Raw genomic sequence first — 23151 nt, forward strand, 5'->3', positions numbered from 1 at the left:
ATGGTTCCTTTTAAAAGTATATAATGTCCTTCCTTATCCCTTTTGATTAACTTAGTCTTGAAGTCGATTTTATTCGATATGAGAATGGCCACCCCCGCTTGCTTATGAGGACCATGTGCGTGGTATATTTTTTCCCAACCTTTCACCTTGAGCCTGTGTATGTCTTTTCCAATCAGATGTGTCTCCTGGAGGCAGCATATTGTTGGATTTGTTTTTTTAATCCATGTTACCAGCCTATGTCACTTTATTGGAGAGTTTAAGCCATTAACGTTTAGAGTTACTATTGATATATGGTTTGTACTTCCTGCCATGTTTGATTATTTATCTTTTTTTTTTTCTAATTTAGTTTGTTTCTCCATGATTAGCTTTCCCTCCATCCTCTGTCTTTACCGAGGCACTTCCCACTGATGGTTTTGGTTATTGTTTTTCATTTCTTCCTCATGTAGTGTTTTGCTCAAGATGCTTTGCAATGCTGGTTTTCTGGCTGCAAATTCTTTTAGCTTTTGTTTATCATGAAAGATTTTTATTTCGTTGTCATACCTGAAACTTAATTTTGCTGGATACAGAATTCTTGGTTGGCATCCATTGTCTTTCAGTGTTTGAAATACATTGTTCTATGACCTTCTTGCTTTCAGCGTCTCTGATGAAAAGTCCGTTGTTAACCTTATTGGTTTACCCCTGAATGTAATCTGCCTCCTTTCTCTTGTGGCTTTTAATATTTTCTCTTTGTTTTGTATATTGGATATCTTCATATAAATGTGTCTTGTCGTTGGTCTACTGTGATTTTGTGTGCTCGGTGTTCTATATGCATCTACAATTTGTATATTCGTTTCCTTTTTTATTTCTGGAAAGTTTTCTGTAATTATTTCATTCAGCAGGTTACTCATTCCCTTGGTTTGAATCTCTGTTCCTTACTCTATCCCGATGACTCTTAAATTTGTTTTTTTTATGTTATCCCATATCTCTTGGATGTTTTTCTCGTGATTTTTAACCAGCCTTTCTGAGTTGGCTAGACTCTTTTCAAGATGAAATATTTTGTCTTCATTATCTGACATTCTGGCTTCTACTTGCTCCACTCTGTTAGTGATACTCTCATTTGAGTTTTTAATTTGGTTTATAGTTGCTTTCATTTCTAGAATTATTGTTTGATTTTTTTTAATAATCTCTATCTCCTGATAAAGATGGTTAACTTCTTCTTTTATCTGTTTATTTAATTCATTTTCAATGTGTTCTTTCACTGTTTGAATTTGCTGTCTCGTATCCTCTTTAAGTTTCCATTCCATCTGTCTAAGGTATTCCTTGAGTTTCTTATATGACCATTTTTCTGATGACTCTAGGTCCTCCTGAATATTTAGGCTGTCCTGCATTGTTTGTACTCCTTTTCTTCCTTGCTTTTTGAAGCTGCTCATGTTACTTCTTGTTCTGTTTGACTGCTGAGTTACTGTTTACTCCTATAAATTTATTTGATGCTGTTGCCGCTGGTTTCAATGATGTTATCTCCTCCGCCGCGTTTTGGTGATGTCAGTTCTCTGCCATGGTGGTATCCCATGCAAATGGTGACAATTCGTTCCCTTTGCCGGGTGACCAATGAAATGGGTGGTTTCTGACTGTCTCTCTCAAGCCCCGTTTCAATCCTGTGGCCACTGCCTATGAAGGCTCGGTTGGCATTTACTTCCGTAGGATCAGAAGGGCTGACCAGTTGTTTCGGCGGTATCGTTGGTGCTGAGTCATAGCGGTTTGGCTGCGAGAAGCAGGCGAACGAGAGCTTGAATCTCAGTCTTTTTTTTTAAAGAGAGAGAGAGAGAGAGAGAGAGAGAGAGAGAGAGAGAGAATTTTTAATATTTATTTTTGTTTTAGTTATTGGCGGACACAACATCTTTGTATGTGGTGCTTAGAATCGAACCCAGGCCGCACGCATGCCAAGTGATCGCACTACCGCTTGAGCCACATCCCCAGCCCTGTGATTCAGTATTTTTAGGTTATATGTTTCTAGGATTTTTATCCATATTTTAGATAGGTTGCACAAATTGTTGATGTTCATATGAAGGTCTCTTATTAACTTTTATATTTCTGTGTTATCAGTTATAATGTTTCTCCTCATTCTTTTCTAATTTGGTTAGAATACTTTCCTTTTCTCCTTCATTATTCTAGCTAACAGTTTGTCAATTTTGTTTAGCCTTTCAAAAAAGCAACTTTGTTTTGCTGATATGTTATATTATCTTTCTAGTTCCTATTTCATTTTTCTGCTCTGATCTTTATTATCTTCTTCCTTCTACTAACTTTGAATTTAGTTTGTTTTCCTGTTTCTCATTCTTTGAGGAATTAGGATGTATGTTTGAGATTGATTTCTTTCTTTCTTTTTCAGGTAGATATTTAGTGCCATAAACTTCCCTCTTAGAACTGCTTTTGCTGTGTCTTTTAATTATAAAATAGTAAGTCTAAACTAAAAATAAAGGATGCTTAATTTCTTTAATATCCAGAATTGTGCAAAATAAACCAACATGGTATCCATTCTTATATTCATCTTACTGGTAAAAGATGTACAGAGAAGTGAAGCAAGAGAAATTATCTTTTGGTACTTGTGGTTGTTCATATTGATAAAAATTATATGAAAAGCTTGTTATTCTTTAGCAAAGCATGAGAAATGCATTCTTTATGACCCTGAAATTTCAGCATATATAAATGTGCTCTAAATCCATTAAGATACACTAATAAGTTTGTCATAGCTTTGTAGTACCAAACACAGTGGGGGAAATCCCAATGTGTAATAGTAAAATTGGTAAATGAATTGTAGTATACTCATGTACTAGACCATCATCAAGTTAAAAACAAAACACCAAATGAGTTATAGCAACACAGATCAACATGAATGAATGTTTAAAACATGATGATGAGTAACAGAAGTGAGATATAAAAGAATGTGAGCTGTATGGTTCATGTATCCAAAGATAAAATATAGAAAAAAGGAAAGGATATGGATTTGGAATGAAATCTTGTGATTTGTAATGGATTTGTCATCAATATCAGAATTCTGCTTACCTCTAGAAGTTGTGATCAGGTGAAAAGGCCTAATTGGATTCTGGGAGGAAGGATGAAAATGTTTCATTTCTTAACCTAAGTGGTTGTTGCAGAATTTTTATTTTATAAATTATTAAATTGTGCATTTAAATTGAGGCAAACCAATAAGGTTTATTTTACTTACTTCAAGAATTAAAAAGTAATTTTTTTTCTCTCCTTTCTTTCATGTGTAAACCTCAATTCTAATATTTAGATAATACACTGTCTTCTGTTTCTTCTTTTAGTTTTTTTTATTAACCAAGTTCAGTTTGTCTCTTTTTTCTCTGAAATGAAAGATAATTATAATTTACTTAAACTGTACTCTTTCTTTCCTCTTCCAATTAATTTAAAATGTTAAATTATTTTTAGTTTTATTGATTAAATTTGTAATTTAATGTAATAGCCAGAATGGTGGGGTGCACCTGTAGCCCTGGATATTTGTGGGGCTGGGACAGGGGAGGAAATCACTTGACCTCACAAGTTTGTGACCAGTTTGGCTACAAAAGTATGAACCCACTTCAAAAAATATAATTGAGACTAAATTTCTTGATCCATTAAGTTTTGGCAATTTCAATTTTGCACTTTGTAAGATTTACTTATCCAACTAAAATATATTTTGGGAGGGAGATGGTAGATGGCAGAGTAAAGTAAAGCAGCATTCCAAGCTGTGCTGTTGCATGGGACCAAAACAGCAGGTGTACAGCTTCTCACCAAGGTGGCTAAGGAAGGATTTCACTAATATTTAATATTGGACATCAGAAGCAGCTTAGAGACTCAGAAATTTGGATATAATAAACAAAGAAGAAAGAAAACATCAGAACTGACATGATGGCTCTGATCTTTGGGATAGAAGAGAACATGGAGATACAAACTAAAGGCATAAAGAATATTTTCAATGAAAGAGTTACAGAGAAATTTTCCACATCAAAATGAGAATGATATCCACATTATCCACATTACAGGACCCCAAATAGACCTAGTCAAATAAGAAGCTCACTGGGATATATCATAATCAAAATGCCTAATATAGAAAATAGGAAAGAATATTAAAAGCTGCAAGACAGAAACATCAGATCAAAAATCTGAGCTGGATTTCTCAGCTTGGACCCTAAAATTAAGGAGGATCTGCAATGAGATATTCCAAGCCCTAAAATTAAAAAAAAAAACTGCCAGCCAGATTTCTATATCCAACAAAACCTAGTTTCAAATTTGAGGGGAAAATAAAAACTTTCCATGAAAAGAATAAATGAATTCATGAGAACCAAGCCAGCATTACAAAGAATACTCAAAGATAAACCACACAAGAGGAACTAAAATTAATTCCCAGAACTCACAGAGGAAGTTCAATAGAAGAATAATCTATTAAGTAAGAATCAAGACAGGGTAAAATATAGCAAAATGTCAGGAAACCATAAATAGTTATCCTTACTCACACTAAATGTTAATGATCTCAACTCCCCAGTTAAAAGGTACAGGTTAGTCAAATGGATCAAAAACCAAGAATCAATTATATACTATTTACAAAAGACTCATCGTATAGGCAAAGACATCCACAGTCTGAAGGTAAAAGGATGGCAAAAATATTCCAGAAATGGTCCAAGAAAATAAGCAGGAATAGCTATTCTCATATCTGACAAAGTAGATTTCAAGCAAATATTTATCAGAAGGACAAAGAAGGTCACTACATCTTGTTGAGGGAATGATCCAATAAGAAGATATAATGATAGTAAATATTTATGCCCCAAATGTCAATGTGCCCAATTACGTGGAAAAAGGACTCCATGACATTAAATCCTGCATAGACCTCAATACAATAATACTGGCTAATTTCAATGCACTCTTATCACCAATAGACAGCCCATCAAAACATAAAATCAATAAAGATATGTCTAATCTAGATAACACTATATAAATCATGTGCCACATTTTTTAATCCATTCATCCACTGAAGGACATCTAGGTTGGCTCCACAGTCTAGCTATTGTGAATTGTGCTGCTATAAACATTGATGTGGCTGTGTCCCTGTAATATGCTGTTTTTAAGTCTTTGGGTATAGTCCAAGAAGAGGAATAGCTGGGTCAAATGGTGGTTCCATTCCCAGCTTTCCAAGGAATCTCATACTGCTTTCCAAATTGGCTGCACCAATTTGCAGTCCCACCAGCAATGTACAAGTGTACCGTTTTCCCCACATCCTCGCCAGCACTTGTTGTTGTTTGACTTCATAATGGCTGCCATTCTTATTGGAGTGAGATGGTATCTTAGACTAGTTTTAATTTGCATTTCTCTGATTGCTAGAGATGATGAGCATTTTTTTTTGTATATTTGTTGATTGAGTGTATATCTTCTTCTGAGAAGTGTCTGATCAGGTTCTTGGCCCATTTGTTGATTGGGTTATTTGTTTTTTTTTTTTTTTGGTGTTTAGCTTTTTGAGTTCTTTGTGTACTCTAGAGATTAGAGCTCTATCTGATGTGTAAAAATTTGTTCCCAGGATGTAGGTTTCCTATTCACCTCACATATTATTTCTCTTGCTGAGAAAAAACTTTTTAGTTTGAATTCATCCCATTTGTTGATTCTTGGTTTCAATTCTTATGCTATAGGTGTCTTATTAAGGAAATTGGGGCCTATCCCCACATGATGGAGATTAGGGCCTACTTTTTCTTCTATTAGATGCAGAGTCTCTGGTTTAATTCCTAGATCCTTATCCATTCTGAGTTAACTTTTGTGCATGGTGAGAGATAGGGATTCAATTTCATTTTGTTGCCTATATACACAATGGAATATTATTTAGCACTAAAAAATAATAAGATCATGGCATTTGCAGGGTGGCATTAGAGCAGATTATGCTAAGTTAGCCAATCTCTAAAAAACAAATGCTGAATGTCTTCCCTGTTATAAGGGGGTTGGGTGACTCATAATGGGGAAGAGAGGAAGAGCATGGGAAGAAGATTACCTCAACATAGGAAGAGAGGTGGGAGGGAAAGGGAAGGAGAAATGGAATTGCATGGATGGTGGAAGGAGACCCTCATTGTTATACAAAATACATGAATTAAGATATGAGAAAAAAAGAAATAAAAGAATAGCACTACCCTAGATTAGGTAAAGAGAAGTGATGGAAGGGGAAGGGAGGGGTGGGGAGATAGGAAGGATAGTAGAATGAAACAGACATTATTATTATTGTGTGTATATATATGAATGCATGACCAATGTGATTCTGCAACCTGTACACTCAGAAAAATGAGATATTATATCCCATCTGATTCAAATGTAAGATATGTCAAGGCCATTATACTGTCATGTGTAACTAAGTAAAACAAATAAAAATAAATAAACAACACTATATAAATCAAATGGACCTAATGGATATCTATGGAATATTCCACCCACAATCAGCTAAATTTACCTTCTTCCTGGCTGTGCATGGAACTTTTTCCAAAGTAGATCATAATCTAGGCCACAAAGAAAATCTTAGCAAATACCAGAAATTCAGTGCAATCCCATGTATTTTATCAGATCACAATGGAATGAAGCTAGAAATCAACAGAAAAAAAGAAAATAAACCACATAAACATGTGGAGATTGAACAATTGTCTCTTAAATGAAGAGTGGACTAAAAAAGAGATGAGAATAGAAAGCAAGAAATTTTTAGAAATGAACAATAATAGAGATATAGCATATCAAAATCTCTGGGACATTTGAAAGCAGTTCTAGTGGATAATTTCTAGAACTGAGTGCCTACATTAAAAATTAGAGAGATCTCAAATAAATAAGCTTATGCTTCACCTCAAAGGCTTAGAAAAGAAGACAGGAAATAATTAAGATCAGCATCAAAATCAATGCAGTTGAGAAGAAGAGAAGGCCTGTGATTAAATCCAATATCCATTCATGTTAAAAATGCTGGAGAAGCTAGGGATCAAAGAACTTACCTTACCATTGTAAAGGCCATTCCTGACAAACCCAAAGCCAACATAATACTAAATGGAGAAAAACTAAAAGAATCTCTTCCAAATTCAGGAACAAGATAAGGCTGTCACTCTTACCATTCCTATTCAATATAGTCATTGAAACATTAGCTAGAGCAATCAGGCAAGAAAAGGAAATCAAATGGCTACAAATAGAAAAAGAAGTCAAAATGTCTCTGTTGGCTGACAATATGATCCTATATCTGGAAGACCCAAAAACTCTACTGAAAGACTTCTAGAGCTCATAAATGAGTTTAACAACGTAGCAGGATACAAGATCAACACCCATAAATCAATAGCTTTCCTATACTCTAACAGTGATTCAGCAGAGGAAGAAATCTGGAAAATCATACCATTCACAATAACCTCAAAACAAAAATTTAATACCTGGGAATTACTCTTAACAAAAGAGGTAAAATAACTCTAAAGTGAAAATTATACAACACTGAAGAAAAATTGAAGAAGATCTTAGAAAATGAAAAGACATCACATGTTCTTTGATAGGCAGAATTAATATTGTCAAAATGACTATACTACCAAAAGCCATTACAGAGTCAATGCAATCCACATTGGAATACCAATGACATTCTTCACAGAATTAGGAAAAAAATTCTTAAATTCATTTGGAATAGTAAGAGACCCAGAATAATCAATGAAAGAGTAAGCAAGGAAAGTGAAGCAGGAGGCATCACAATGCCTGATCTGAAGTTATACTATAGAGCTGTAGTAACAAAAAACAGCATGGTATTGACAACAAACTAGACACAAAGACCAATGGAATAGAAGATACAGAGACCAATCCACATACCTAAAGTTGTCTAATAAACAGCCTTTTATATAAAAGGTACTGGGAAAACTGGATAGCTATGTGTAGAAAAATGAAATTAGACCCCTATCTCACCTGCACAAAACTCAAATCAAAATGGATCAAAGACTTAAGAATTATATCAGAAACTTTACAACGGCTACAAGAAATACAGCATCAACACTCCATCATATAGGTGCTGGCGCTGACTTACTTAACATGATCCCTAAAGCACAAGCAATAAAACCAAGAGTCAATAAGGGGGATGCTATTAACCTAAAAAGCTTCTGCACAACAAAGGAAATGATTAAGAGCATGAAGAGATAGCCTACAGAATAGGAGAAAATTTTGGCCAGCTACTCCTGTTATAAGGAATTAATATCCAGAATATATAAAGAACTCAAAAAATGTAACACCCCTCCTCAATAACCCAATCAATAACTGGGCAAAAGAACTAAACAGAAATTTCTCAGAAGAAGAAACACAATGGTCAAAAAATATATGAAAATATGTTCAACATCTGTAGTAACCAAGAAAATGCAAACCACAATCTACCCTAAGATTTCATCTCACTACAATTAGAATGGCAATGATCAAGAATATGAACAACAGTAAATGCTAATGAGGCTGTTGTTCCACTTGTACATTGTTAGTAGATTGCAGAATAGTAAAACCACTCTGGAAAGCAGTATGAAGATTCTTCGAGAAACTAGTGATGGAATCGCCATGTGACCCAGCTCTCACTCCTTGGTATTTTCTCAAAAGATCTAAAATCAGCATACTGCTGCTACACAGCCATATCAAGGTTTATAGCACAACACAGCCACATCACAATAGATAAATTATGCAGTCAATCCAGATGCCCATCAATAGATAAATGGATTACAAAATTGTGATACACACACACACACACACAATGGAGTTCTAGCCATAAGAATGAATGCAATTATGGCATTTGCCAGATGGAAATGAAGAATCATGCTAAGTGAAATGAGCCAAACTCAGAAATTTAAAGGCCAAATGTTTTCCCTCATATGTGGAAGCTAGAGTGAAATACAGGAAATGGGGAGGAAAGGATAGTATAACATAAAGAATCAAATACAAATTATTAAAAGATGAGTGAAAGGTGATCTAGTAGTTAGGAGAATGAGATAGGAGAGGGAGGGCAGGATGGAAAATGGGGAGAGAAAAGGGGAGGAAGTCATGGATTGAAATAGATTTCCATGAATGTGTGTTTATTGGAATGAACGTGAGTACTATGTATAAAGCTCTAATAAAAAATAAAAAAATGTTGAGTTTTTTATATATGTCACTCACTTTTCTATATATTGCAGCAAATAAAACAACTTACCTTCCATTGTGGGAAGAGATAAGAATATTTATTCTTCCCCTTTTATGTTTTAGCTTTATTCAGCTACATTTTTTGTTGTGGTAAATATATGTAAAAAGTCACCATTTTAATTATTTAGGTATATAATTCAGTAACAGTTAGTACATTTACTATATTGTTGCTATTTAATTTTTGAACATTGTTCATCACACCAAAAGGAAACCTTTACCTATTAAACAGTTACGTCCCAGAACATGTCACCTCATCCTCTGGCAACCACTAATCTGCTTTCTATCTCTATGGATTTACATATTTTGGATAAATTCAATCATACAATATGTGACTCTTTTGTCCAGCATCTTCCATTTGGCATAATGGCAGCTGAGAGCATGAAAAGTATATTCCAAAGACAGAAAGGGACATAAAGATTTTGTTCTGGAATTATGAATTTTATAATATTATTATTATTATTTTGTTATTTACTGCCCAGGACAGTTTACCTTTAACAATCTCTTGATTCCTCAGATTTAGAAAAATCTTGGAAGACTGCTAGGTAGAAAACTAAGATGAAAGGAGCACTGTCCTCTCCTTTTTAAAAGTAAAATCCCAAATACAATGTCCACCTATTGTGATACGCAATGCCCTGCTGTGTCTCCTAATTGCTGTGGTAATGTTTAATAAATAGTTCTGAATAAACAGATTATAAAATCTTTTTATATGTTGTTTTTCTTTTTTCTTCTAGCCAGAATTACTTCTTCTGGACTTACCTTCTCTTTATCTAGAGATTCATATTGTGCTGGATAAAGCTTTGGTATGTGTTCTGCTTTTTCTTTGCTTTTAAATATTTGATGTGAAGGTATGCTTAGCCTTAGCTAAAGGGTAATTTAAATATTCCCAGTCTTACTTGCCTGTCACAGATAGAACAGTGTAAAAATGTGCAGACTGAAAAATCATATTGTCAACATCACTCTGGTTTTATCAGCAATGCTTTATTTTAAATCTTTAAATAACAATATTGCAAAGTCAGTTTTTCCACAATTTTTAGGGCCTCCTTTAAAACACACTATTTTTTTTAATGGTGACATTTGGTCAAGGTGGGTTGAGGTCCTATTTGAGGGAAGTCTTTAAGAGCAGTATTAAGTGCAGGGAATGGTTTTGCTCTATAAAATATTTACTGAGACAAGAGTGAGGATAATCTAACTATTGATCCTTGATTACCATAAACAATTTGAGGACCTGTTAAACTTCCAAACCAGGGAGTGTAACTTAGTTTGTAGTCAGGAGAACAGTGTCTCAGTGTGTGAGGTTCTATTAGAGAAGGTGATTGGGCTCTGGACTGACTATTTTGCATTCAAAAGGTGTACTGTTTGAGTCAGGTTTTTCGTTGCTGTGACTAAAGGATCCAACCATAACAATTGTAAGGGAGGAAATGTTTATTTAAAGGCTCACAGTTTCAGAAATCTTAATCCATAGAAGGCCGGCTTCATTCCTCAGGGCCCAAGGTGAGGCAGGACATCATGGTGGAGCATGTGGCAGAGGGGAGCAGCTCATGTGGTGATCAGGAAGAAGAAGGGTATCCAAATACAAATATATACCCCAAAGCCACACCCACAGTGACCCACTTCTTCCAGCACACCCATCTGCCTCCCTTTCCCACTCAGTTAATCCCATCAGGGATTAATTCACTGATGAGGTTTAGGCTATACCCCAATCGTTTCTCCTCTGAACCTTCTTGCATTGTCTCACATGTGAACTTCTGGGGACACCTCACATCTAAACCATAACATATACTCTGAGGCAAGTCATTTGCTAGCTCTGGGAATCGGTCAGCTCAGGATCAGCAAGTCCCCAAGATGTCAAAGTGTAATAAATATGTCATTTTAGTATAGTCATACTAATACATTAATACTGTCATATTAATACAGGGGGACACATAATGAATACCACAAATAGGTAATAGGTGGAGGGTGGGGTCATGGTGGACATTTTGCTAAACCTTCCCATGCAAGTGTTAGAAAAGTTTCTATCATTAAAACACAAAATTAAGAGGCATGTGGGAATGGGTGAATTAAACAATTGATACAATATGTGGATTATATCTGAAAAGCAATGGAGAATCATTCACAATCTTTAAGCAGGGGAGTGAAAGATTCATTTTCATCTTAGAATCTTCATTTGGCATTAGCATAGAGGTAGACTGCTGGTTTGAAAATTGGAGGGGTAATCATCTAACAGATTATTCCAGTAATCAAGTTAAAAATTTATATATTGATATTAATAGGAATAGAAATAAAGGGAGACCTTTAAAATATATGAAGTTGAATTAGAAAGCCATGTAAGTTTTTGATGTATTAATTTACTTAACAAATTTACTGAATATCATCTAGATACCAGTTACTTTTCTAGCTATTAAGGATACAGAAGTGAACACATCAGAAATATTTGTTCTCATGAAGCATGTCCATAATAAATGTGAGATGTAATAGATGATAATACCACTAAAGAGGTGCAAATATAAGGTAGGAACAGATTTTTGAGGGAAGATGATGAGTTGAGTTTAGTTTTGAATTTGATGGTTTTGTAACATTCAAGGCATGGTATAGATGTACAGATGAGGTATAGATATATGGAGTTTGACATAGTCACAATCCAGAGTCAACACATATATACACACTCATTTATCTATTCATGTATATGTGTGGTGTGTGTGTGTGTGTGTGTGTGTGTGTGTGTGTGTGGTTTTATGCAAAAGTGTCATATTGGTAGTCTTATGTAAACCACTACCACACTCAAGATACTCACAATAATATCATCATAAGACTCTTTACAGACACACTCATACCTTCTGTCTCTCCTTAACCCTTGGCAAACACTAAGCTATTGTTCTTTACAATTTCACAAATTGCATAAAGTTATCATACAGTTTGTTTTTTATTGAGATTTAATTCAGCATAATTTTCTTTAGGTTTATCTAAGTTGTCTTATATATCAACAGTTCAGTTTTCTTTTTATTGCTGAGTAATAGTTCATGGAATGAAAGTACTACTTTGTTTATACTACTTTGTTTAACCATTTGAGCAGTGAAGAACATACTCATTATTTTCAGTTTTTGGCTATTATGAATAAAGCAGTTAGGGACATTCACATATAGGTATAAATGTGAGCATTGGGTTTCTTTTCTTTGGGATGAATGCCCAGGAATGTAATTGATGAGTTATATAGTAAGTCCATTATTTGTTTTGAAAGAACTTGCCAAACTATTTTTCAGAATGGCTGTACCATTTTACATTCCTATCAACAATATGATTGATCCCATTTATGTTTATGTCTTATTTTGAAATTGGAGCCCCAAATCTGCCTCAGCTTTCTGTTAGTAGGAGGAGAGTAAATCTCAAAAACATTATATAATGAATTGTGTTTAAATATAAAATTAATTCTATCTTTCAGTATGATTACTTGGGCTCTGATAGCACGATAGTAACAAATAAAATCTTTGAAATTATCAGCCTTGTAAATTCGGTAAGTATTTTTATTTTCATATAAAATAATTTTTTGTCTTGAAATTTTCATTCATGGGGCCTGGGGTTGTGGCTTAGTCAGTGGTAGAGTACTTGCCTAGCATGTGTGAGGCACTGGGTTCGATCCTCAGAACCACATAAAAATAATTAAAATAAAGGTATTGTGTTCATCTACAACTAAAAATAAATATTAAAAAAATTTTTTTCATTCATGTTAACTTGATGTATTTCTGGGTAATTAAATCATCCATTTAAATTGAGTATGGATTTGTAAAAATATTGAAAGAATTTCTTGTTATAAATTAACATAAAGATTAATTTTCACATATTTATTTCTTCTGTTTTAGGCATTTACTCAATTGAAAGTTACTATTGTGCTGACATCATTGGAGTTGTGGTCAGATAAAAATAAGATTTCTACAGTTGGCAAAGCAGATGAATTATTGCTTAGATTTTTAGAATGGATGCGGTCTTATCTTACCTTAAGGCCTCATGATGCTGCATATCTATTCATGTAAGGATGAATGTTTCAGTATTCCTAGAAAGAAAAGGAATACCTGTGATTGTGATGTAGCTTAACTGAGGGACTTGGTATTCATTTCTGACTACTCAGACTTTCATTATTCATTATGTGATCTCTTTCTGTTTGTCAAGCAGCCAAAAAGATTACTAGCATTTATTTCTGAGTAAATCAAATTAAGATAAGATTTAAAGAGGTTAAGCTATCTCAGAACTCTCACCCAGTGGGTATATCTAGGTTTTGAACTTAGTTTGTAACTCCAGTGCCCAAACAGCCACTACATTAAGAGATGGGAGTTGTAAGTTTATATCTTGATATAAACTGATCAAAAGTTGGAAAAATAGGTTACAAATATTTTTTTTCTAATAAATTTTTTGCATTATTTTAAAGTTGGCACTTTAACATTTCCTTTTGCATGCATAAGATTCATCTTTCCCTCATGTATCAGTCGGCAATAAATGTTGTTACTCCTTTAATTTTTGGTCATCTGAAGAACATAAAGTAATGCCATTACATAACATCTTAAGTTTCCTTTTTTTCTAATGACTAGTGGATTTCAACATCTTTCATGTGCTTCTTGATCACTTGCCTCTGTTCTTTTGTAATTGCCTTTTCATGCCATTTGAGTGTTTCTTTATAATTTGTGAGGATGTTTTGAATGTTTAGGTATCAAACTTTTGTTTATGAGCATGACAGATAATTTTGTATATCTATAATAATTTTGCTCCAGTATTACTTTTACATTTCATATGGTTAACATTGCTAATATTTTATTTTTTAAATTTGGGTTTTCTGTATGATGGAAAAGCTCTCTCCATGTTCTAGATTTTAGTCTGCTATTTTTTTAGAATTAATAATATTGAAGTTTATAATTTAAGTCTTTAATCCAAATTCAGCTATTTTTTGAAAGTACAAAATAGAGGTGCACTTTTGTTTTCTGTCATATGACAGAAGGCATTGCCTGTGTGTGTCTATGTGTTGGAGTGTTGATCCTATGTTTTCTTCTAGCAGTTGTAAAATTTTGGGTTTGATTCCTAGGTCTTTGATCTATTTTGATTTTACTCATATTTGAATGAGTTGATTGTTCTGTGCCCATGCCAACTCTCCACAAAATGATCGTGTCAAGGGGTGAGTGTAGAGGGAACAGGGTAACTTCCCAGGTTTGTCTGTTTTAAGGCTTTGTCTTTTGTTGTTTCTGTGTTGAATGTTCTTCAAAGTATGCTTCCATTGCTTGCTAGTATTTTTTTTTAAACTCTCTATGCCTGTACTAATATTTTCCCTCATTCTCCCAGCCCATGACTAACTTCTTTCAAGTACATACCTCTTGCCTTCCAATGTGATCTTCTTCTTCTTGGAAATTTTATTTTTGTTGGAGTTGTCTGATATTTGCAATAACTGAAACTTTCTGTCTACTTTCCATGTCTTCTTTTTTCCTGCTTCCTTTTTGTTGATTTGAATACTTTTATAGTTTAAGCATAATATTTGTAACATTGAAATACCATTTAATGAATCTCATTATTAATTTAAAATTTAATTAAATTATTAATTTTAAAGTTGTGCTTTAAAAAATACTTTATGGGGCTGAGGTAAAGTTATATATTACTTGACTATGTATGTTTTTGATTCTCAAAATTGCTAAAACTTTCTTGGTAATATTTCTCTATGTCACTTATACATAAATACCTCTATTTATCTTTGAAGATAAATAAAGATATTTATCTTTATTTTATTTTTTATTTATCTTTGAAGATAAGTAAATAATATTTCCAAGTAAATTTAGTATGCATTTATGGGATGATATCAAACTAAAAAGCTTCTTCACAGCAAAGGAAATAATCAAGAATGTGAACAGAGTGCCTACAGAATGGGGGAAAATCTTTCCCAACCGCATCTTAGAACATTAACCTCTAGGATATACAAAGAACTCAAAAAACTCAACACCAAAATAAATAAATAAATAAATAAATAAATAAATAAATAAATAAAAACAACCCAATCAACAAATGGGCTAAGGAACTGAACAGGCACTTCATAGAAGAAATACAAATGGTCAAAAAATATAGGAAAAAATGTTCAACATCTTTGGCAATTAGAGAAATGCAAATCAAAACTACATGGAGATTCCATCTCACCCCAGTCAGAAGGGCAACTATCAAGAATACAAGCAAGAATAAATGTTGGTGAAGATGTGGGAGGAAAAATTTCACTTATACATTGCTGGTGGGACTGCAAATCGGTGCAGTGACTCTGGAAAGCTGTATGGAGATACCTCAGAAAGCTTGGAATGGAAGCACCATTTGATCCAGTTATCCCACTTCTTGGAATATACCCAAAAGATTTAAAATCAGCATACTACAGTGACACAGCCATTTCAATGTTTATAGCAGTATAGTCCACATTAGCTAAGCTGTGGAACCAGCCTGGGTTCCTTGAACAGATGAATAGATAAAGAAAATGTGGTATTTTGGTAATATTGCCATTTTGATGATGTTAGTTCTGCCTATCCATGTATGTAAAAATGTGATGTATAACCGATGTGATTCTGCAATCTGTATTTGGGGTAAAAATGGGAGTTCATAACCCACTTGATTCTAATGTATGAAATATGATTTGTCAAGAGCTTTGTAATGTTGTGAACATCCAATAAAAAAATAAATAAATAAATAAATTAGGCATTGTCCTTCCCCCCCCCAAAAAAAAGAAAATGTGGTATATATACCCAATGGAATATTACTCATCCATAGAGAAGAATGAATTTATGGCATTTGCTAGTAAATGGCTGGAACTGGAGAATATCATGCTAAGTGAAATAAACAAGTACTAAGAAACCAAAGATAGACTGTTCTTTCTGATATGTGGATGCTAGTCCACAAGGGAGGCGAAGATTAGAAGTTCGTTGGACTAGACAAAGGGAATGAGGTAAGGGAGTGGAGAGGGCAAAGGAAAGACAGTAGAATGAATAGCACCTATCCTTCCTATCCTTATATATGAATCCATGACCAATGTCACTCCACATCGTGTGCAAGCACAATAATGAGATCCTAACTGGAACAAGTCATACTTATTCTATGTATGTATAATATGTCAGAGTAAAATCTACTGTCATGCTTCCTTTCTTATCCCTTCAGTCTTATTCATTATAATCACATTTAGGTCTTCTAAAGTTTAATATTTTATGGTGATTTCTGAGTTCTGAAATCTTATGATCTAACCTGTTTGCTACATTCTTTTCAGTTACATTGTCAATTATGACTTTTTCGGTGTAGCTGAGATTTTGTTAATTGTTCTTAGTTTTTTAAAAAATAAACTTGATTTCATGTAATTTGTATGATTTTTATCTCTATTTCTGTTCTGCTCTTTATTTTTTTTCTACTAAATTTGGGTTTGGTTTATTCTTGTATTTCTACTTCTGAACAGAGAACATCTTGCTATTCTCATTTGTTACTTGTTTTTCTAATGTTTTAATTTTCTAATGTTTTCTAATGTTGTAGTTCCTTTCTTCCACTTTTATTGTGTTCCTTCATGGTTAAGTGATTTTTCTCTCACAGTATGTTTTGATTCCTTGCTTGAGGCACAATGATAGGTTGTTTAATTTGAGAGTTTTCTATTTTTTTTGATATTGGCATTGATTGATGCAATCTGTTTTTGATTGATTTTATTATTTTTTAAAATACACAACAATAGTGGAATGCATTACAATCCTTATTACACATATAGAGAACAATTTTTCATATCTCTGTATATAAAGTATGTTCACGTCAATTTATGCCTTTAAACATGTACTTTTTTACATTACAGTTCTTAATACACATATATACCACAATTTTTCATATCTCTGTTTGTATATAAGGTATGTTGACACCCAATTCAAGCCTTCACACATATACTTTGTATAATGATGACCATTACATTCCACCATCCTTGCTAATCCCCTTCCCCCTCCCTTTACCTCCCACTCCTCTTCCCTATTAGAATTAATCTAATCTTCCCATGCTCTCCCTCTTTACCCCACTATGAGTAACCCCCCTTATATCAGAGAAAACATTTGGCATTTGTTTTTTTGGGATTGGTTGACTTCATTTAGCATAATCTTCTCCAATGCCATCCATTTACCTGCAAATGCCATGACTTTCTTCTTTTTTAATGCTGAGTAATATTCCATTGTGTATAAATGCCACATTTTAAAAATCCATTCATCCACTGAAGGACATCTAGGTTGGCTCCACAGTCTAGCTATTGTGAATTGTGCTGCTATAAACACTGATGTGGCTGTGTCCCTGTAGTATGCTGTTTTTAGGTCCTTTGGGTATAGTCCGAGAAGAGGAATATCTGGGTCAAATGGTAGTTCCATTCCCAGATTTCCAAGGAATCTCTGTACTGCTTTCCAAATTGGCTGCATCAATTTGCAGTCCCACCAGCAATGTATGAGTGTACCTTTTCCCCCACATCCTTGCTAACACTTGTTGTTGTAGCTGCAATTCTGACTGGAGTGAGATGATATCTTATAGTAGTTTTGATTTGCAGTCCTCTGATTGCCAGACATAATGGTTTTTTCATACATTTGTTGATTGATTTTATATCCTCTTCTGAGAAGTGTCTGTTCAGATCCTGGCCCATTTGTTGATTGGGTTATTTGTTTTTTTGGTGCTTAGCTTCTTGAGTTTATATACCCTAGAGATTAGTGCTCTATCTGATGTGTGAGGGGTAAAAATTTGCTCCCAGGATGTAGGCTTTCTGTTCATCTCACAGATTGTTTCTTTTGCTGAGAATAAACTTTTTAGTTTGAGTCTATGCCATTTATTGATTCTTGATTTTAATTTTTACCCCAGGGAGTCTTATTAAGGAAGTTGAGGCCTAATCCCACATGATGGATATTAGGGCCTACTTTTTTCTATTAGATGCAGGGTCTCTGGTTATATTAGTAACTCCTTGATCCATTTTGAGTTGAGTTTTGTGCATGGGGAGAGATAGGGTTTCAATTTCATTTTGTTGCATATGGATTTCCAGTTTTCCCAGCACCATTTGTTGAAGAAGCTATCCTTTCTCTAGTGCATGTTTTTGGGAACCTTTGTCTAATATAAGATAATTGTAATTTTGTGGGTTAATCTCTGTGTCTTCTATTCTGTCCCATTCTACCAGCCTTTTTGGTGCCAATACCATGCTGTTTTTGTTACTATTGCTCTATAGTATAGTTTAAGGTTTGATATGGCGATACCACCTGTTTTGCTCTTCCTGCTTAGAATTGCTTTAGCTATTCTGGGTCTCTTATTTTTCCCAGATGAATTTCATAATTGTTTTTTTTCTATTTCTATGAGGAATACCATTGGGATTTTGATCAGCATTTTATTAAATTTGTATAGTGCTTTTGGTAGTATGGTCATTTTGATAATATTAATTCTGCCTATCCAAGAGCAAGGTAGATCTTTCCATCTTCTAAGGTTTTCTTTGATTTCTCTCTTTAGGGTTCTCTAGTTTTTATTCAATAGATCTTTTACCTCTTTTGTTAAGTTGATTCCCAAGTATCTTATTTTTTTTTTTTTGAGAATATTGTGAATGGGGTAGTTTTCCTCATTTCCTTCTCAGAGGTTTTGTCTCTGATATACAGAAATGCCTTTGATTTATGGGTGATGATTTTATATCCTGATACTTTGCTTAATTAATTTACTAGTTCTAGAAGTTTTCTGGAGAATTTTTTGGGGTCTTCTAGGTATAGAATCTTATTGTCAGCAAATAGTGCTATTTTAAGTTCTTCTTTTCCTATACTTATTTCTTTAATTTCTTTCGTCTAATTGCTCTGACCAGTATTTAAAGAACTATGTTGAATAGAAGTGGTGAGAGAGGGCATACCTGTCTTGTTCCAGATTTTAGAGGGAATGCCTTCAATTTTTCTCCATTTAGAATGATGTTGGCCGGAGGCTTAGCATAGATAGCCTGTACAGTGTTGAGATATGTTCCTGTTTTCCCTAGTTTTTCTAGTGTTTTGAACTAAAGGGGTGCTGTATTTTGCTTTTTCTGCATTCATTGAGATGATCATCTGATTCTTATCTTTAAGTCTATTGATGTGATGAATTATATTTATTGATTTCCATATGTTGAACCAACCTTGCATCCCTGGGATGAATCCCACTTGATCGTGGTGCACAATCTTTTTGATATGTTTTTGTATTCGGTTTGCCAGAAAAATTTTTTGAGGATTTTTGCATCTATGTTCATTAGAGATATTGGTCTAAAGTTTTCTTTCTTTGAAATGACTTCGTCTGGTTTTGGAATCAGGGTGATATTGGCCTCATAGAATGAGTTTGGAAGTACTTCCTCTTCTTCTATTTCCTGAAATAAATTGAAAGTATTAGTATTCATTCTCCTCTAAAGGTCTTGTAGAACGCAGCTGTGTATCCATCAGGTCCTGGGCTTTTCTTTGTTGGTAAGCTTTTGATGGCTTCTTCTATTTCCTCACTTGATATTGGTCTGTTTAAGTTGTGTATATCTTCCTGACTCAATCTGGGCAGATCATATGACTTAAGGAATTTATCGATGCCTTCACTGTCTTTTATTTTATTAGAGTATAAGGTTTCAAAATAATTTCTAATTATCTTCTGCATTTTTGTAATGTCTGTTGTGATATTGCCTTTTTCATCCTGTATGCTAGTAATTTGGGTTCTCTCTCTTCTTCTCTTAATTAGCATGGCTAAGGGTCTGTCATTTTTATATATTTTTTCAAAAAACCAACTTTTAGTTTTGTCTATTTTTTCGCTTGTTCCTTTTGTTTCGATTTCATTGATTTCAGCTCTTATATTAATTATTTCTTGCCTTGTACTGCATTTGCTGCTGATTTGTTCTTCTTTTTCTAGGGCTTTGAGGTGTAGTGTGAGGTCATTTATTTGTTGACTTTTTCTTCTTTTAAGGAATGAACTCCATGAAATGAATTTTCCTCTTAGTACTGCTTTCATAGTGTCCCAGAGATTTTGATATGTTGTATCTGTGTTCTCATTTACCTCTAAGAATTTTTTATCTCCTCCTTGATGTATTCTGTAACCCATTGTTCATTCTCCAGCATACTGTTCAGTCTCCATGTGATGCAGAATTTTTTATCCTATTTTGTTGTTGATTTCCAATTTCATTCCATTATGATCTGATAAAATGCATGGTAGTATCTATACTCCTTTGTATTTGCTAAGAGTTGCCCTGTGGCATAGTATATGGTCTATTTTTGAGAAGGATCCATGTGATGCTGAGAAGAAAGTGTATCTGCTTGATGTTGATTGGTATATTCTCTATATGACAGTTAAGTCTAAGTTATTGTGTTATTGAGTTCTATAGTTTCTTTATTCAACTTTTGTTTGGAAGATATTTCCAGTGGTGAGAGAGGTGTGGTAAAGTCACCCAAGATTATTGTGTTGTGGTCAATTTGACTCTTGAACTTGAGAAGAGTTTGTTTGATGAACATAGCTGCACCATTGTTTGGGGAATATATATTTATGATTGTTATGTCTTATTGGAATAACATTACATACTGTTTTTTGAGCAGTATGTAATGTCCATCTTTATCCCTTTTGATTAACTTTGGCTTGAGGTCTACTTTATTTGATATGAATATGGAGACCCCTCCTTGTTTCCGCCGTCCATGTGAATGGTATGATTTTTCCCAACCTTTCACCTTCAGACTGTGTATGTCTTTTCCTATCAAATGAGTCTTTTGTAGGCAGCATATTGTTGTCTTTTTAAATCCAATATGCTAGCCTATGTCTTTTGATTGGTGAGTTTAAGCCATTAACATTTAGGGCTACTATTGAGACATGGTTTGTATTTCCAGTCATATTTGTTTATTTTTGTCATTTAACTTGACTTGGTTTTTCTCTTGATTAGTTTTTCTTTTAGTGCACTACCTCCCTCTGCTGGTTTTCATTATTATTTTTCGTTTCCTCTTCATGAAATATTTTTCCAAGGATGTTTTTTAGTGCTGGTTTTCTAGCTCTAAATTGTTTAACTTTTTTTTTTTAAAGAGAGAGTGAGAGAGGAGAGAGAGGATAGAGAGAGAGAGAGAGAGAGAGAGAGAGAGAGAGAGAGAGAGAGAATTTTTAATACTTATTTTTTAGTTCTCGGCGGACACAACATCTTTGTTGGTATGTGGTGCTGAGGATCAAAGCCGGGCCGCACGGATGCCAGGTGAGCGCGCTACCACTTGAGCCACATCCCCAGCCCTAACTTTTTTTTTTTGTGGAAAGTTTTTATTTCATCTACAAATCTAAAGCTTAGTTTTGCTGGATACAAGAATCTTGATTGGAACCCATTATCTTTCAGAGTTTGAAATATGTTGTTCCAGGATCTTCTAGCTTTCAAGGTCTGTGTTAAAAAATCTGCCATTATCCTAATTGGTTTACCCTTATGTGTAATCTGGATCCTTTCTCTTGTGGCTTTTAAAATTCTCTCCTTATTCTGTATGTCGGCATTTTCATTATAATTTGTCTTAGTGTGGATCTGTTGTGATTTTGCACATTTTGCATCCTGTAGGCTTCTTGTATTTGGATTTCCATTTCATTCTTCATGTCTGGAAAGTTTTCTGATACTATTTCATTGAACAGATTGCTCATTCCTTTGGTTTGGACCTCTATGCCTTCCTCTATCCCCATAACTCTTAAATTTGGTCTTTTTATGCTATCCCATATTTCTTGGATGTTCTGCTTGTGGTTTCTTATCATTTTTGCTGTGCTGTCTACATTCTTTTCAAGATGATATACTTTGTCTTCATTGTCTGATGTCCTATCTTCTAAGTTGTCTACTCTGCTGGTGATGCTCTCATTTTTGTTTTTAATTTGGCTTATTATTTCTTTCATTTCAAGGATTTCTGCTTTTTTTTTTTTTAACCTCTGTCTCCCTGTAGAGGTGATCTTTTGGTTTTGGATTTGGTTATGTAGCTTATCAACAAAGTGATCTTTTACTGTCTGTATTTGTTGTCTAATGTCTTCTTTGAGATTCCAAAACATCTGAATCATGTGAATCCTGAAATCTTTCTCTGTCATTTTTTTCTGCTGTTTCTGTTAATTCTTCTAATGATGTGTTGTCTTGAATTGTTTGTGGCACTTTCTTCCCTTGTCTTTTCATGTTGCTCACATTTCTTTCCCACTCTGGGGGACTGATGTGTTGTTGTGTTTACCCTATAGATTTGTAGTGCTCTTGTGTAGTTCCAAGATCCCTCCTTTGTGGGGAAGGACAATGTTGACATTTCCCAATATCAACAATACATCACCTATGAGTAAATTATTGTTATTAAGACATTTATAGTGAGTCTCATTGTCTAGAAATGTTGGATTCAATTATTATTTAAAATATAATAAGTTGCTTCATAAAAGGTGTACCGTTTCTGGCAGTGGACAGGGGTTCAGGTGTATGACGTTATGTTAAGGGGGAAAGATGTGAGGGTATGGGGTTAATAAAACTTAGGAAATTTGGAGGAGAACTCTAATGAAGAGGGTTATTAGCAGGGGAATAGACAGGAAGTAATTTAGGGTAGACAAGTATGTGGGAGGACAGTAGAAGGCATTAAAACAAACACATATGTATTTAGAAAATTACAAGAAGTAAAAATAGTAAAATTTAGGATATTGAAAGAGCAAGAGAGGGAGGAAGAAAAATAAAAAGGAAAGAAAGAAAGAGAAAAAGAAAGAAAAAAGGGGGGCTTATGGAATTCCTCTATATTATATTATTCTGGTGACTCAGTTCTTAAAGTTCTATTTCATGCAAAGTTCTTGGTTTCACATATGTTGGGGTTTTTAACACCAGAGGAGGAATGGTAGAGGAGAAAGAAAGAGGATAAAATGGAAGAGAAGGAAAAAACCCCAAAAACCAAAAAACCATAAAACAAAAAACAACAACAAAAAACTAAAAACAAATAACAACAATGACAACAACAAAATACTCTTTGAGTTCTTTGCTTCTCTTTCAGTAGGTGGAGTTGTCTATTCCAA

The 23151-nt window shown here is 34.0% G+C and overlaps 1 protein-coding gene across 1 annotated transcript in view; it reads left to right on the plus strand.

Annotated features, from left to right (window-relative positions):
* Positions 1–23151, plus strand: part of ADAM32 (ADAM metallopeptidase domain 32) — a gene marked incomplete at both ends in the record, with an annotated part of 184409 nt that overhangs the window by 74989 nt on the left and 86269 nt on the right. The window contains 3 exons of the mRNA XM_081269654.1: positions 9894–9962; positions 12599–12670; positions 13017–13183. Of these exons, the coding sequence (XP_081125780.1) occupies positions 9894–9962; positions 12599–12670; positions 13017–13183 (308 nt within the window). The remainder of the gene's footprint in view (positions 1–9893; positions 9963–12598; positions 12671–13016; positions 13184–23151) is intronic.

Source organism: Spermophilus citellus (assembly GCF_964194105.1).
Source record: "Spermophilus citellus genome assembly, chromosome: 16".
In the NCBI taxonomy this organism is placed as follows: Eukaryota; Metazoa; Chordata; class Mammalia; order Rodentia; family Sciuridae; genus Spermophilus; species Spermophilus citellus.